This window comes from Scardinius erythrophthalmus (assembly GCF_964197995.2).
Source record: "Scardinius erythrophthalmus genome assembly, chromosome: 2".
NCBI classification, from domain to species: Eukaryota; Metazoa; Chordata; class Actinopteri; order Cypriniformes; family Leuciscidae; genus Scardinius; species Scardinius erythrophthalmus.
The window spans coordinates 58983453-59000171 of NC_138222.1; the positions used below are offsets into that span (position 1 = coordinate 58983453).

Here is a 16719-nt window from a genome sequence, read left to right on the forward strand (position 1 = left end):
TTTTCACATAAAACTAAACGTTACTCTTCTGTTTTATGACAAACTGCGACTTTCTTGACTTTCATAATTACCTTTTAAATTGACAAACATCATATGTGTAATTCAGGACACAGTTCAGACGGAATAAAAAGATAAGTTATCTCTCGCCATTGACTTCCATACATATTTTTTTCCGAAATAAGTTCCCATGAGCCGGAAGCGGAGGGGCGGGACTTAGGCTCTCTATCATGGGCGGGACTTTTCACGCTATAATCAGATTTGTAGGGGGAAATCTGGAACAGCACATTTTCAGACACTGCTTCTGATATATGGGGATTATAATAAAAAGGAGTGGGTGGATTTTTACCATTACAGGCTGGTTGTTTTACATGCACTGTGGAAACATTAGTGTTCAAACACCATGTAAAAGTGAATTTTGCATAATAGGTCCTCAGTAAATGATCTAGTGTGGCAAAGTTTTGACTAGCTGAAAGCCTCAGGCACAATGAACACATGCATACAGGAGAGAGACCATGCTTTTCAGTACGGTAAGAGTTTTGGCTCATAAGAAGTGCTTGAAATGTGTGTGGTGTGTGTGTGTGTGTGGGGCTTAGGGGTAGGTGTTCGCTCACTGCCAAATTATTACCCCCCTTGTTGAGTACCAACCAAATACTGGGGACTCGGGGTAATAATATGGCGAAGGTCAGAATTCGGCACATGTACTCTCGTTCAATGGCTGGCATATGCAAATAAGCATCATGAAAGAGACCATCCGATAGGGCAGACTGACTCTGCTTGCATTCACATGATTCGTAGAGATGAGAGGTAATTTAAGTAGTGTCGGGCTCAACGCTAAGGATTCACTGGCCTCACCACAAAAAAAAAAGTAATACATAAATAAAATAGACCTGGTTGTTGTATTTCATTGTAAACTATACGTTTTTCAGGAACAGAAATTGAATTAATCAATAACACTGCATAAACTTCGCTGTATAAATGAAATATAGATGAATCATTATTAAAGTTACAAAAGTTATTCAGTCATTAGCAGTGAGTGATGTTTCTTTGTTCTTTCTTTTGTGGTTTGATTAACATTAAAAACAGACAGCCGCAGGTTTATTAGGCTGCTGTCACTTTAAGAGCTGCATGGATCCAATATACTGATACACATGTTTTATTTCTCTCTTATGTTTACGCCACGGGTGGGGAACGTTGGTCCTGGAGGGTCACTCTCCTGAAGAGTTTAGTTCCAACCCTAATCAAACACACCTGAACAAGCTAATCAATTACTCTAAATAATTATATAAAATAAATAGTAACATTACTATTTGGGGTCAATCTAAAACCAGTAAGACCTCAGAGGATTGTGTGTGTGTGTGTGGACATTTAGTGTTTATGAATTGGTACCTTCAGTATCAAACTGACAGACAACAAGTTGTGAAAATCCATATCTGTCAACTGAATAAACAGCATGTCTAGCATGGGCAAACAAAAAACGAGTTCTCCTGGAACTTCTCAAACTGAATGCATGTGAGAAAGCAAATGCTAACAGATGTCTTTCTCTTCATCTAAATGTGGTAAAGACTTCACTAACCATTAGCATTTAAAAACTGGCCACCTCTAAACACATTCTGACGTCAGGTCATGTAAATGGTATTAGTGAAGGCAAGTTTATATAACATGTTGTGTTCGGGTCATTTTGACCCGGAGAGAATTTCCCCATACCTAAAAATGCTAGTTAATGTTATTGCATTATGCTAAAATTTACTGACTTTACTCACCCAGAGTCAAACAACTTCCCAATTTTTTATTTATAGTAATGACCAGCCTTCAAAAAATTGCTTATAAAAAAAAGAAGTTAACAGTAAGGTTGAACCCAATGTTATTTGGTGATAAGGTAGCATAACGAGGGATTTATAAGCTATTAAGCTTGTTAAGCAGGCCGTATAAAATGGCACAAGGTCACACTTGTAGTGTTCCCAGTTAAAAATATCTTATGCTATATTTTATCACCAAATATTGATGTAATATTTTTGTCAACTTGTTTTCTTTGAAACTGATTTTAACCTTAAAGAGTTAAAAAATAAAATCCTAGTTTAGAAAGTCAGCATGGTTTCCACCTGCAAAAACACTGCGATGAACCATTTACATGTTCAGAGAGCAAAACATTTGCAGATGAAAAGAGGCTGAAAGCTCTTCTGAAAACCCATTCAAATGAAAGGCCTTTAAATGTGAGACCAGTGAAAGAGGTTTCCTCTGGGAACAGGGTCGAATACACAAATACACACAGGAAAAGTCCCTTTGTACACAATGTGGAAAATGACACAGGCTTCAAACTTAGTCAACTGATCGTTTTCCTTTGTGTGTGTGTGTGTGTGTGTATAGAGTTGACTATCACAGATGTATTGCTTTCTAAATTCATTCAAATGAAAGCTGATTATTTTAAGTTATGACTACGGCTGTACTTTCATTTCATAAATGAACTGCAATCTAATTCACTAATAAATATGAATGTGCTTTTTGCCTTAATAGTTAATCAAAAATAGCTTTCACACCACTTCTGCTTTATGAAAAATTATAAATTTGCATTTCCTTGAAAACAGACACCACATGCAAGTAAAAATACACAAACCATTGTATAAGGCTTAGGAATGAAAGGTAAAAGTGTACTATTAAATTTGACAAAGTAGTCAAACTGATAAAATTATTTACTCATTCATATTCAAGATGAGCGTCAGAGATTTTCCATATTACCCATTTTGTAATGAGAATTAAAATGTGCAGCTGATCTTAAGATTGAACAGTACTCAAACAGAACAGAAACCAGCTAAAAACGTTGTTTTTGTGTCTCATAGCACAGTGTTTCCCCCCTTGTGAACCTTTATGCAGTTCTCTCGCACTGTACAGTTTTGATGTGTGTGTGTGTGTGTGTGTGTGTGTGTGTGTGCGTGTGAATCGTCAGTGTGTCCTCAGGCAGGAAAGTCTGGCGCTGCTGCTAATGACCTGTGCAACCACAGGAGAAACCATACATGTGTTCCCAGTGCGTACAACCTCAGTGCTGTGCAAATGCATCACTTACAGAGATCATGAGAACTTTTCTTACACATTAAAATTCAATGTGCAAAATTCACCTTTTATGTTACCACTCCCATGTCCATAGAGACCATACAGTTGCCCCAAACATGCACATAGCCTAATATATATATATATTTACACGTAATGTTTATCTACCTCTATAATATAGACATGCTGATGCTTTTTATATTAATATAGCCTACTAGTATGTTTATTACTAGTAGGATATTTAATTACTCATTTGAGTGGTAAATGGAAGCACAATTTTTAAGAGGGAGGGTCGTTGCCTCCGTGAAGTGCATTACAATCGTTTAATGCACAGCTAGCCGTGGATTGTCCCGTTTATACCATGGTAATTTGCCAGCATTGACAACTTCAAGCTGTTATTGATGTTTGCAGCGCAATATTGGCCAGGAAATGTCAAATTAACGGTTATTTTCGTCAGGCTTGTTAGATCTAGCATTCTGCCCTCACAGAGATAAAGTAGTGCGTAAGATTACATATATTTGAATTAATTATGGCGGAATATTTGAAATATATATATATATATATATACACACACAGAGAGAGAGAGAGAGAGAGAGAGAGAGAGAGAGAGAGAGAGAGAGAGAGAGAGAGAGAGAGAGAGAGAGAGAGAGAGAGAGAGAGAGAGAGGCGTACCTGCTTCTGTTCGTCTCTCTCTATTAATAACGAAGCTGTGAGTTTCAAAATGGCGATGTAACCCCCTCGTTGCTGAGAAATATAATGTAGAGATTCAGCAGCGAAGCTATTTTAATATTAAAAATCACGGGGGAGCGTTAATAAGTTTCTGTGTCCCTGAATGTTTCTGTGAGCGCATTGATATCACGGTGATTCGACTGACTTGGAACTAGCTGTGCACTAAACGGCTTTATTGCACAACTTCCAGCCAATCAGAATCGAGTATTCAGACAGGCCATGGTGTGAATAGTTTTAATTATTAAATTTTCTTTGCCACTGTCATCATCACCAAACTGAACTTTTCAAACATGTTTCCGAAACCCCCATCTGCATCTAGGCAAAGTCTTAGTCAAATATGTTATGCAAAACATTACAAAAGCAAATTTAACTTCTTGTGACACCTCGTTGAATGAAAGTAGAAGCTGATGGATTTCATACTCCCTGATTGGATTACATACATTCAGCTTTGATTCACCTGAGAAGAGCGTTTTAGACGCCCTACGCCGTCTGAGAAAGCAATGCAGTGCAAACACACGATTCTACACTTCTTTTAAAACAATTTAATCTTTACATATTTGTCTTTTAATGTACAATCAAACCATCAATCATACGTAAAATTCTCCATATTGTACAACTCTAGCACTAGTATAAATTAAAAAAAATGAGATCAATATATAACAACTTGTTTTCTTCATTGATTAACAGAGGAACATCAAGGGTTAATGAGAACACAGAGGCCCCGCCCACACCTAACACATCAATCAGAGGGGAAGGGTCACCATGGGAAGAAAGCAAAAGGACATAACTTCACCAAATCTGTAACAAGACAACACTTCGGCCTTGTTTTGGAAAAATGACATGCTAATATGCAATTTAAATTTAGTGCAACCGGTAGGGTAGGATATGCAGTTTGACAGAGAGAACGGGGCACAGCAACTGTTACCACACGTGTTAAATTTGAGCAAAACTGCGCCATGTATTTCCTGAAAAACAAAAACAAACTGGAGGAGCCAACAGCAGTTATCACACATGAACTAGAGCTCGATTCCTAACAGTCACATCTCATCATCATCATCGCTTTACCAGTGCCAATAAGAAAATGTGCAGTCGTGACCGAATCTGAAGGGTTTGGCATCTCCAAAAACATTCCAGTTGGTTTAGAAGTAGCCTGTATTTACATGATGTTTTATATAAAAAAAAAAAACATTAAAAAAAATTCCAAATCATTTCAAAATTAGAAGAAAAAATATTTAGCATAATGAAGCCTGCTTTTTGGACCACTTATGTCATATGCATGTTGACATTGACAATTTGGCGCATTAGAGACGCAATTAATTTATTTACACAATTTATGCACAAATCATTGTTCAGATGGTTAATTTCAGTAATAAGAACAAGATTTTCTTGCACTACAGTGAGGAGAATTTGTGGGTAAAATATGCTTTACTGTCCTGAAAATTGGTCAAAATGCAAAATGTTAATGGTCTCAAAACAGGCTTCATTGTTTTTATGCAAAATGCATTTTTTTTTCTTTCATTTTGGGATGAAATATATGGAGGCTTGTTTTCGCCACAGAATAAAAAATTCCAAGGTAATTGCAACTAATCTCCATAAACTCGCAATTACGAGAAAAAAGGGCGGATTTGTGAGATGTAAACTTGCAATTGCGAGGAAAAAAAGTCAGAATTGTGAGAAAAAAAACCCTCAGAATTACCTTTTTATTTTTTATTCAGTGGCAGAAACAAGCTTCCATAGAAACACGACCTGGGGGTTTCTTTCTGAGATTTATAATTTAGCCTTTTCTTAACCGTCAAATGCATATATATGAGATGTTATCGCTTAATTTCAAGGCCTTCAAACATTTGATTAGTTATGAAAGGATGAACAGCAGTAGAGACCATTATAATCACAATAATGAAATATGAACATACAGAGAATAGTGATTTTTGCACTGGAGCCAACATTTACCAACATTAATGCTTGTTTGCGAACTTAAAAAACAGTTGGTCAAGTCACATTTTTTATTTTCAAACTATTAGAGTTAGTTGCGAAATACATTTAAATATAGTAGCCAGGATAGCAGCTGTAAAAGAAAAGTCTTTGTTTTTCATTCCCAGTAACCAAAAGCACAAAACTTCATAAAGCGTGGGCACTCGAAGACCTCGGCTGGCTCATTAACTACAGTCCCATTGCACGTTAGACTGGCCGTCGTAGTGTCGTAGGATGACGACGGTGAATGAAGACGAGTTTCACCCTGTTCTCCTCCAACGTCCTTTCGCTAGGTAGCGCAAAACCTACGTTTGTATTTTTGATCATCTCGTACTATCGAATACTCATAAAAACCACTTGCATTGGCGACGTATCCATACGTGCGGGACGCTGAACATCTCTTCGGCTTCACAGCATCAGATCCCGACTGGAATGTTGTGGTGCGTTCAAACACGATCTCTTTCTGGGATCACACACACACTACAAGTAAACAATGTTACAGAGTCCGTTTTGGGGTGTTTTGGTGAGGGGTCACGGCGGTGAAGGTCCCTCCTCGCATTTCGAGCGGTTCATCTTGACCTTTCACCTCATTAGGACATGGTTTCTCAGGCTGGAGGCTAAGAGGTCAAATAAGCAGGACCCGAAGGCGGAAGTTAAGGTGTCTTGACCGCGGGTGCATGTTTTTTTGTATGCGCGTGTGATAGTTAGTGTTAGCGTTTGAAGAAAGCTCCTCCGAGACTTGAGCTTTTCCCAAAACTCTCTTGTTTTCCAAGCAGCTTCCTCGAAAGTCTCCTCCTGGAGTCTTGTGCAAGTAACCAGAGGATGTGACCAGGTTTGGGTCCCATCTGGCATAGTGTTTTTTTGTGTTTTTGCTGGGGTGGTTTAGGGAACCATAGGGGCGTGTGGTCAGAGAGATGGATTGTCCAGTAAACGGACCTCCTCTTCACTCTCATCTTCCTCATTTCGGGAAGAGGAGGACGCTAGTTGAACATTATGGACTCGGGATCTTGGTTTGCCATCTGGGCCATGTGACGGAGGATATCTTTTTTTGTAATAACACCAAGGAGACGCCTACAAAAAGAGAGACAGAAAGAGGGAGAGAAATTTACCATGTGCATTTGTGACAAGTGTGGAGAGAACTGACATCTTGTTCTGTTGCCAAGATTCGCAGGAAGGTCCCGATGAGATTTTTGTACGACTCTATTCTCAGAGATGGCTTGAATTGGCAAATCTTTGCTCTGATTTTTGACGACTCCAACCTCAGCCTTGGCAACAGACAGCTGACAGTCTCTGGTTTGGAGAAGGACAGAGAGTGTGGAAGATTACTCAGGGCAGGAAACGCTACGTTATTTCTATGAGCCGACACAGAACCTACACAGTGAGAAGCAAGTGTTGCGAAACAGAAGTGAAGCAGAGTGAGTGAACCATCTCATCCACACACTCTGGCCTTGGTGAACAAGAAAGTGAAGTTAATTTTCCAACACAAATTCAAGAGCATATTTAAAGGAGATGCGCAGATGTTGTGCACTTTATTAGTTCACAGTGTTGGGGAACGTCACTTGAAAAGTACTACTGCAATATGACTTTTCTAGTTTTGTGTTACATCATGTTATTCATAATAATAGTATATAATATTAGTAAATAAAATCAGTTTTGTAGCGTTAGATCACTCATTTGCAGCAAAGACAAAGTGCCGTGTTCAATGTAACTGCATTACAGTCGGTGTTACAATACTCCTACAAAAGCATTACTTTATTAAAAAAGCAATTAATTACAAGAACACTTATTTTTCTGTACTTATGTACAGTAGTTATTTAAGTTAAAGCGTTTTAAAAGTAGCTTGAACATTGTAAATTTAAAAAAAGTAACGCAATATTTTGCGTAACTAACAGCATGTTACTTCTAAAACAATGTGATTATGCAACGTTATTTGTAACGCTTAACCAGCAACTGTTTATCTAAATGAATAAGGTCTCTGTAAAAAAACACTGATTTCTCTTTTGAAATACAAGCGTTCAACAAAGTGACATCACTGCATTACACTGGGTGTTACGTTACTCAAAGTATTAAAAACATTACAAAATGTAAACTTAGTATTCAAAAAATATATTTTTACTTTTCTACTGCTTTTGTACATTTAGTGGTGTAAATGTGTATAAAAATAACTTGGACAAAGTAAATTTAAAAAAGTAACGCAATAATGTGTGTAATTAACAGCATGTTACTTCTAAAACAATGTGATTATGTAACATGTTAATTACTAAATGTAAACATTATTAAAAAGTATTCAATTAACTACACCACATTGTTACTTTTCGACTGCTTTTGTATGTTTGTTAGTGTAGAAGTGTATAAAAATAGCTTGGTAACTCAATACTTTTAGAAGTAACAGGCCGCTAGTCGCATATCGTGATCATGTAACGTGTAATTTGTAACGCTTTACCTCCAACACTGTTGTTTTTCCTCCAGATGGATACGGCATCTGAACCCAAACACTAATTTCTCTTGATAAACTTTCGAAATGTGTCTGTTCAACAAACATTGTACTTTAAATACGCTCTTGATTTTGCTTTCGGAAAAAGGGAATTAAGCTTGATGACAGATTGTATCACAGATAAAAGGTGTGACAATTTTGACGAGAGCCGGAAATGCGAGAATCCGTCCAAACTAGAGGCATAAAACGCTCGTGAAACGATTGTCAAACCTTTGTGAAATGCTTGTGAAATGTCTGCGGACAGGAAGAAAGTGAAAATCAGACGACTGAAAGAGGACAGGGTGTGACTTGAGACAAGGTGAGGACTTTTGGTTTAGGGGACAGCTGACTACAGACTACAGGAACTGCTCAGATTCGGGAGTCACATGGTAATAATAACACAGCATCCTAGTAACAGCTACTGTGACTACAAAGATGAATAGATAATAAATGCTGGTGAATGAGAAAATAGTCCGCTGCACACGACAGTTACTCGCCAATCGTGTCGGGGCGGAGCTGCGCGAGGGGTCAGATGTCATCGATCTGTAGCCCAGCGGACGCAGACCAGGCGACCCCGGGAGGAATTTAGCAATAAGCAAAAAGGAAAACAAACAGAAATCAAATTTAGATGAAGGACATCACGGCATGTGTATTAGATGTGCTCAGTGAGTACATGTGCACAATGCAGAACTGAAAGGGGAAGGTCTACATAAAGGTGCGTTTCTAGGACACCACGGCTAATGTGACAGACTACTCTGCCCTGCTGGGATGGCCGAGGACAGGAGCAACAATCTGAGTGAAAGCAAGTCTTACAAGAGACGTGATGTCTGCAGAGGAAGAGCATAGTCCTAGAAGCAGGGTCCAAAATGTAACCGCGTTCAACATGGATCAGTGTGTCTCAGGCCGCGTTTACACCGCAGGTCCTGATGCCCAATTCCGATTTGTAGACTAGATCCTTTTTGTTTTTGACGACCAGCTTACATCTGATATCTGCATTTAGACTATAAACTTGGCGAAACAACCCAAGGTAGACGTACTGACCCGGAAAAGGCCGAAAAGGAAGTAAAAACGGCACGATTTACGATGGATGCAGACGAAATAATACAAGCTTTTGCTTTCCGCACCGCCTTTAAAGGGCAGCAAAACATTAGATGGAGTCTTTCTCCTCCATTGTGCCATTGAAAAGAGTCATGTGATCACGGTTGGTGTCCACCTGAGGTGGTCTCATTCCTCACCAGGGGAATATCCGCTCTGCCCGCTTACATGGCAGACGCAAATGCACGTATCCGGTTCACATCACGTTTAATCCCACATGTGAATTACCCTGGTAATCCAGAGTTCTCGCGAGAGCACAAGTTGAATTTGCTCAGCGAGTTTACTCTGGTGTCGAGTAATGATGCTCATTAAATATGCCCTTGTATCCGAGCTGCACCAATCACATTGGGTTATCTGATATAGGCGGGCCAGAGGCGAGATGACGACGTCAAAGTCATTAGTAAACACTGCAAGATGGCTATGGATGAACACCAATTGTTTGAAACGGCTTTCCGCTACAATGAAAGATTTAGACTTTATCTAAAAGAGGAACAGAAGACGGCGCTCGAATCCTTTCTTTGCAAGAAGGGCGTTTTTGCTGTTTTGCCGACCGGATACGGCAAGAGTCTAATCTACCAGTTAGGTCGGCTGGTAGCCAAACGATAACTTGTTGTGATTGGTCGTGGTGTTATCCAATTGCGTGCAGTGAGATTTTCAAATGCATGCTTGGTGCCGCCCCTCGAGCTGGACGATTTTCATTAGCCGACGCCAGACCATTAATCTTTCAGATTTAGGTCTGGATTTCCAGGCTACATATGAATGAGGCCTAAAAGAGATCTGAGAAAATCAGAATCCATGTGCTTTTTTTCCTGTTTGCATGTTTGTAGGTTATAGGTGCCAGAAATAATAAATAAATAAATTAAATTGGGTCGGAATTGGGACACTTGAACCATGTAATGTAAATGAGGCCATACACTAACTTCTAGGTTAAAGTTGTTTAAAAACATAATGACGTTAGCATGAAATGAATGGCGACCCTATTTAACTTTGTTAATACAGAGAAAGTTGCTGGTCACAAATTAATTGATGCAAAGGGTCTTGGTAATCTTTAACAAAACCTCCATTCTGTTACTTAACACCAAGTATTTATGAAAAAAAAAAAAAGAAAAATCGTTGAATATCCTATTCCACATTAACACAGGCTTTATTTTGACTTCGATAAGCCTTTTTTTTTAAGTCTAAGTGACACCGGCGAGCAGCTTAGTTGATTTTGGACCCCGCATGTAGGACAGTTCGACCACCCTGAGAGGATTGCTGTTCAAGATTTGTCGCACAATACGTTTGTGCATTTAATTTCAAAATGAGATTGATTTCAGAGTTAGGTGGTAAAAAACTCCGGCAGACATCAGTGAAAGTGAATAGACATGATAAAAAACATTTAGCCAAGTAACTTGAATGCAACAACAGATACAATTGTATTAATCTATAACTATCTGAAATTGCGACTTATTTTAGGGCAACCACTCAGAACTGTCTTTCTTTTCACTCAAGTTTCATGCGTCCCTCCTAAGAGGCGGAGTCTAACAGGTGAAGTGGGCGGGGCTAATCACCAAGGGCTCCACGTGCTGCTTGAGCTCTTCCAGATGCTCTAAAATATTCTTCTTTGTGATGATGCCCAATACAATCCTGCAACACACACCGTGACGACCATCACTCAGCAACAAAAATTACACCGACAACTCAAGTACAAACAAATAAAAACAACATAAGAGTAACAAGACAACAGAAGCAATATCAACAGAAAATTACTGAGATCATCAAAATAATCTGCAATTAAACAAAGCAATTAAACAAATGAACTGAATGTAAATGTAAATGACAAATATTAGCCGCCACCATGTGTGTGAAATAAAAAGGATTAAGTCAGGATTGAGAGAGCAACTTTATTGACTTTACCGTACAGGAGCAAAAATTACTCAATCGTTTCTGCAGTCGGATTATTATATTTCCCGAAGATGGTACCGTTATCTGTAACTCAGAATAAGGTCTTAGTCTGTCAGTGCATCTTTTTGCTGTACAAACTTTACTAAACTTGTCGTCTTCATTGTGTAATGCATGTTTGAATAAATCTGTCATTAATAGAGTTATTATAGCCTATGATTAAATGTATATATTTCAACAACGGGAGTGGAGTATGGAGAGAATTATATAATTAAAACGCTGATAAAAAAAAAAAAAAATACTGCTGGGAAAAAATTAATCGCGATTAATCGCATCCAAAATAAAAGTTTGTGTTTGCATAATATATGTGTGTGTACTGTGTATAATTATTTTGTATATATAAATATGCATGTATTTATTTAAGAAATATTTGCATGTATATACTGTATATACATTTATACATAATTTATATTATATATAAATATAAATAATTTAGATATAAACAAATAAAAATCTTAAATATATACATGCATATGTGTGTATTTATATATACAAAATAATTATACACAGTACACACACATATATTATGCAAACACAAACTTTTATTTTGGATGCGTTTAATCGCGATTAATTTTTTCCCAGCACAAAAAAAAAAACTCAATTTTTGAGTATTGGTTATAAATGACTAATTGAGTATTGATTATTACTTATTATTTCAGATTTTGGTGTATCGCGCTACTATTCAGTGAGTACAAGAGTTTTAAATGAAACAATGCAGACGTATGACTAGTTTCAGGCTGTTCTGCTTTAAAACAAGAGTTGTTGGATAAGTTATATTGCTTGCTTTATTGCAAAGTGTATACTATTGGACGGTTGTATTTTGCATTAAAGCAAATTAAATCATTATTATCAGATGCATTTTTGGCTGCAAAAGCATTTGAATGGTCTGGTCTTGCATCTTGCTAACAGACCTTTTCCTCTGCGCTTTGTTTAGCTTTTATTTTGTAGTTGGTGGGAAACTGTTTGCGCTTCCTGAGCATTTGCTGGATCTCTGTGGAAAAACTGCTTTATTTGAGTCACTTTCAGCTTCAAACTCCCTCTAGCTGCACTGAGGAGAAACTCACGGTTTAAACAGATATAAACACCACACGCAAAATATGATCATGTTTATGCCTTACTTGTTTGTCAGGACCGTAACAAAAACTTATCTGACAATATTTTTAGTATGCATTAAAGCAAAGACTACATATGTATAGATATTTTTTAACCTTTGACAATATTAAATACATATCTGAATATATAATCGATTAATCGCGATTAATTGCATCTCACATAAAAGTTTGTAAATATATAATATAAATACACAAACAAACAAACAAATATAAATATATATACACAAACACATATACACACATATATACACACAAACTTTTATACTTGATGCGATTAATTGATTTGGCAGCACTAATATATATATATATATATATATATATATATATATATATATATATATACAAACATATAAAAAGGAAGAAAAAAAACTAATCACAGTAGCCAATTTGGATAATGGCATAAATAAATTGCTAAATCACAGATTTAAAACTGATTAATGGAAAATACATTATTATTCTAAAGTGTTGAATACTTGATTTTTTTTAAATGGTTTTGGAAGAAAACATATGCTCACCAAGGTTGCATTTATTTGATCAAAAATAAAATAAAACCGTAAAAAAATGGTCAAATATTATTACAATTTAAAATAACTGTTTGGTATTTTAATATATTTTACAATGTAATTTATTCCTGTGATGCAAATCTGAATTTGCAACAGTCTAGTCTTGATGAGCATTACAAAAAAACAATTATTTCAAACTTCTCTTCAAACTCTAATGGGGTTTATATTTGTTTATACTTATAGATTGTCAATCTAATCTAATGACACAATTGTTGTTAAACTTAAACGAGAAAAAAAAACTTAAATTAAATAAATAAAAAAAACGCTCCTTATTTGTGCATCACCAGTAAAATCACTGTGAATGGCCTCCAGGCTGTTTAGATGCTGTCAGGACCGCAGCAGTGCGAGTGTAAAAAGTGTGCCTAGATGAATGACACCATGAATCCCATCAGCAGATGATGTGTGTGTGTGTCTGCTGATGGGACATATGTTAGTTTAATACATTTGAAACACAACACAGGAGGAGGAGAGAGACTCAGTGTCCCGGAGGTCACTCACCCGTTGTGCGTCACAAGGCACTGGCGCAGGCCGAGTTTGCGGAAGATGTCCACCACGATCTCCATCGGCGTGTGGTCGGTGACGGTGAAGGGGCTCATGTCTAAAATACTGCGCAGCTTCAGCGGCCGCGGGCTGTCTGCGGGAAGGGTCGGGGCATGCTGGGTAAAATAGATCCGCGAGTTCAGCATTATTCCCTCCTGCTTACGGCGGGTGTTTTCTGAAAAGAGAAGAAACATATTTCAAATCATCTGGCAGCACTTTATTTCACACAGTCCTGTTTCGCATGAACATACTAAGTACTTATTGTAGTAAAGACACTAACTAGATACTAACCCTGAACTTAACCCATGTTAATTACCTTGTATTACCCAGTACTTTTGTGGATAAGTATACTAAGTACATTGAAAGGGCAAGTACTGTAAAAAAATAACCCGTTTAAATTTTTATGGGTTTCACTGAATTTAATTGAAAATTAAACAATTTAAAAACAATAAAGTTTAACATGGGCCCTATGAAATACGCAATTAATCAAATAAAATAAAAAGAAATGTGAGAAACTGCAATCAAGCAGACTTGAAAGTGTTCATGATTGTGCATGTGTTCCTGTTACCTATGGCGATGGTTATGTCCCTGCGCAGAGCGAAGCCCACAAGCCTCTGCGACTCTTTGGAGACGATGACGGGGAAGCCGTTGTAATTGGTTTCGGAGATGATGGCCTGCAGCTCGGCGAGAGTCATGTCGTCCTGCGTCAGCACTGCCAGCGGCGGGTCGCTACGCCGCGGACGCATCACTTCCCGCGCCAGCGTGGTGTGTGTGAACTCTTCCTTGGCGTCCAGGAAGGGGTATCCGTTCAGACGGATGTGGGCTTCGTAAATCCCCTCTCTGCCGAACGCATCGCCCACCCATTTGCTGGTCATCACCGCCGCCATGAGAGGAACGATGTACTCCAGGCCGCCGGTCAGTTCGAACACGATGACCACCAGAGACACCGTCATACGGGTCACGCCACCTACAGCACACACAGGTTAGACAGACTGCAAAACACTAGGGCTGGGTCTCGACTGACTTTTAACGATTCCGATTCTTATCGATTCCTAATTTCGATTCCAATAAGGCAACAAAAAAACTAAAAACTTAGATATAACTGACATTTAGTCCTGTTGCAAAACATTTAAAGGTCCCGTTCTATGCCCCTTTTCACAAGATGTAAAATAAGTCTCTGATGTCCCCAGATAGTGTATGTGAAGTTTCAGCTCAAAATACCCAACAGATCATTTTTTACAGCATGTTTAAATTGTCATTTTTTGGGGCTCAGAAAAACGACCTGTTTTAGTGTGTGCCCTTTAAATGCAAATGAGCTGCTGCTGCACGGCACAGGGGGCGGAGCTTCATGAGCTCGCGCTCAGTCTCTCAGGACAATTTCATCTCACGGAATGATGATAATATCAGAAACTCTCAGTAACGGCGTTCATTTCGAGTCGGACAATAATGCCTACAGAGTCAGAGTGCTGTATAGAGATGAAACCGGTATGGTTTAGTAGTTTAATTACGGTTATTATAACGTATTTGTCATCTGCTTGTATGTATCCATTATTTATTAATAGCCTACAAGTCTGCTGTCTGAATGATGATCAAACATATACTGATGAGTTTAATAAAGTTTATTGTTCATCACACAAAAGATGAAGCGTCAGTTTTACTTCAGAAAATCACCGTAAGAGCTGAGTAAACACAGTAAGTTATTAGAAGTGCGCAAGTACATAAACGAATTTCGGTAGAGTTGAGGGAGCATTCCTGTGGGCGGAGGTTAGTCAAAGAACTGTTCTACAGACGTCATTAAAGAAGGAAGTAGAGGGATGTAGTCCAAACGAGCCGTTCGATGTAGTCGACTTCTGTTAAATAAAATATCTCGCTTGGCATTGAACTTTGAGCTTTATAATTTTACAGATATTATTTATACTCTAAAGACAACATTACACACTAACTAAAGTTTGAAACATGGGATCACGAAGAACGGGACCTTTAATTGTGACTGAATATCATGAACAAATATCAACAGGCTAAAAAACACCAAGGCCGTGTGTCCAACAAAGCGTTTTTTTCATGCGGCTGGCGTATTTTTCCAATTGTTTTCAATGGGAGTGTCGCGTTTTTAAAACGGCATGTAACGAGATGCTGAGCGGGTTGTTTTTTTTCACACTGAAGTGTTTTTTACAGGTTGCAGAGAGTTGAAGAATGTTCAACTTTGGGTAAAACGCAGCGCTCATCACTGTCACTTTTTTCCCAACCATCCAATCACAGTGGAGGAGGGGCGGGACTAATACCACACCGACCAACCGCCACATTCTGCTTGTACAACGTCAACAGACGACAACAACAAGCATAATAACAAAACAAAATCATTTAAAACAAGAGCCAGAGAAAATATGTTACATTGTATCGGCATTTTTATATAGAATCAACACAGAAACAAAATATGTGTGAAATGAGACACTAGTAACACTTTCGCGGATATTCCGTATCATAACAAGGAAAGTGTCTCAACTGAAAAAAATGCTGCGCTGCCAAAACGCTCTCAAGCACCATAGGCGTTTTCAGCAGAGCACCTGGCGTTTTCAGCAGAGCACCTGGCGTTTTCAGCAGAGCACCTGGCGTTTTCAGCTGGCTAAAAACACTTGAGTGGACACACGGCCTTAAGGTCCTTGACTGAGTCCGAAATTTTCGTATGTGTTTTTGAGTATTCGTCATTCGGTGGCTCTGAATTGTCAAAACACCTCTCAAAATGCTTGCTACGGATGTGAAAAAAACGCAGAAAAATCGCTGAACGAGTGAATTTTCTCTTTGTCTTTTGTTGTTTGATTAGTGTTATTATAGAGACGGCAGCAGGAATATTAGGCTGCTGTCACTTTAAGAGCTACACAAGCCTGCAGCACAGAGAATAGCTTGAAGAGTCATACTGAAATGCTCACAAAGGAATCGATAATTTAAAAAAAAAACTTTTACAACAAGTATCCGATTCCTGACCTCAAGTATGGAATCGATTTCAATTCCCAACCCTACAAAAGGCACACTGAAAGGTCAGAGCATGCATACGCACCGAGACAGGCCGCGGCGCCCACCATGGCGTACAGTCCCGGAGTGATGCAGTCGGCGCCCACTTCACACCACTCCCGAAACAGGAACCAGTCGTGGTGATAGTACGCCAACTGCTCCACAGCGATGCCTACGATCCTCCCAGCGATCGCACCGATGGCCATACTGGGGATGAACAGACCCGACGGCACCTGGACACAAC

General features: G+C 38.5%; 1 protein-coding gene across 13 annotated transcripts in view; it reads right to left on the bottom strand.

Annotated features, from left to right (window-relative positions):
- Nucleotides 1-4292: 4292 nt before the first annotated feature.
- clcn3 (chloride channel 3) overlaps nt 4293-16719 on the bottom strand; it is a 65117-nt gene continuing 52690 nt past the window's right edge. For 5 of the 13 annotated variants that reach the window (XM_081359236.1, XM_081359241.1, XM_081359247.1 and 2 more), the window contains 5 exons: nt 16522-16708; nt 14035-14433; nt 13425-13641; nt 10861-10936; nt 4293-6813 (listed from right to left, as the gene is read on the bottom strand). In XM_081359236.1, the coding sequence (XP_081215362.1) occupies nt 6649-6813; nt 10861-10936; nt 13425-13641; nt 14035-14433; nt 16522-16708 (1044 nt within the window). In that variant the 3' untranslated portion in view covers nt 4293-6648. Of the gene's footprint in view, nt 6814-8712; nt 8759-10860; nt 10937-13424; nt 13642-14034; nt 14434-16521; nt 16709-16719 lie in introns of those variants that run through there. The other 8 variants (XM_081359244.1, XM_081359243.1, XM_081359239.1 and 5 more) reach the window with 3 other exon arrangements.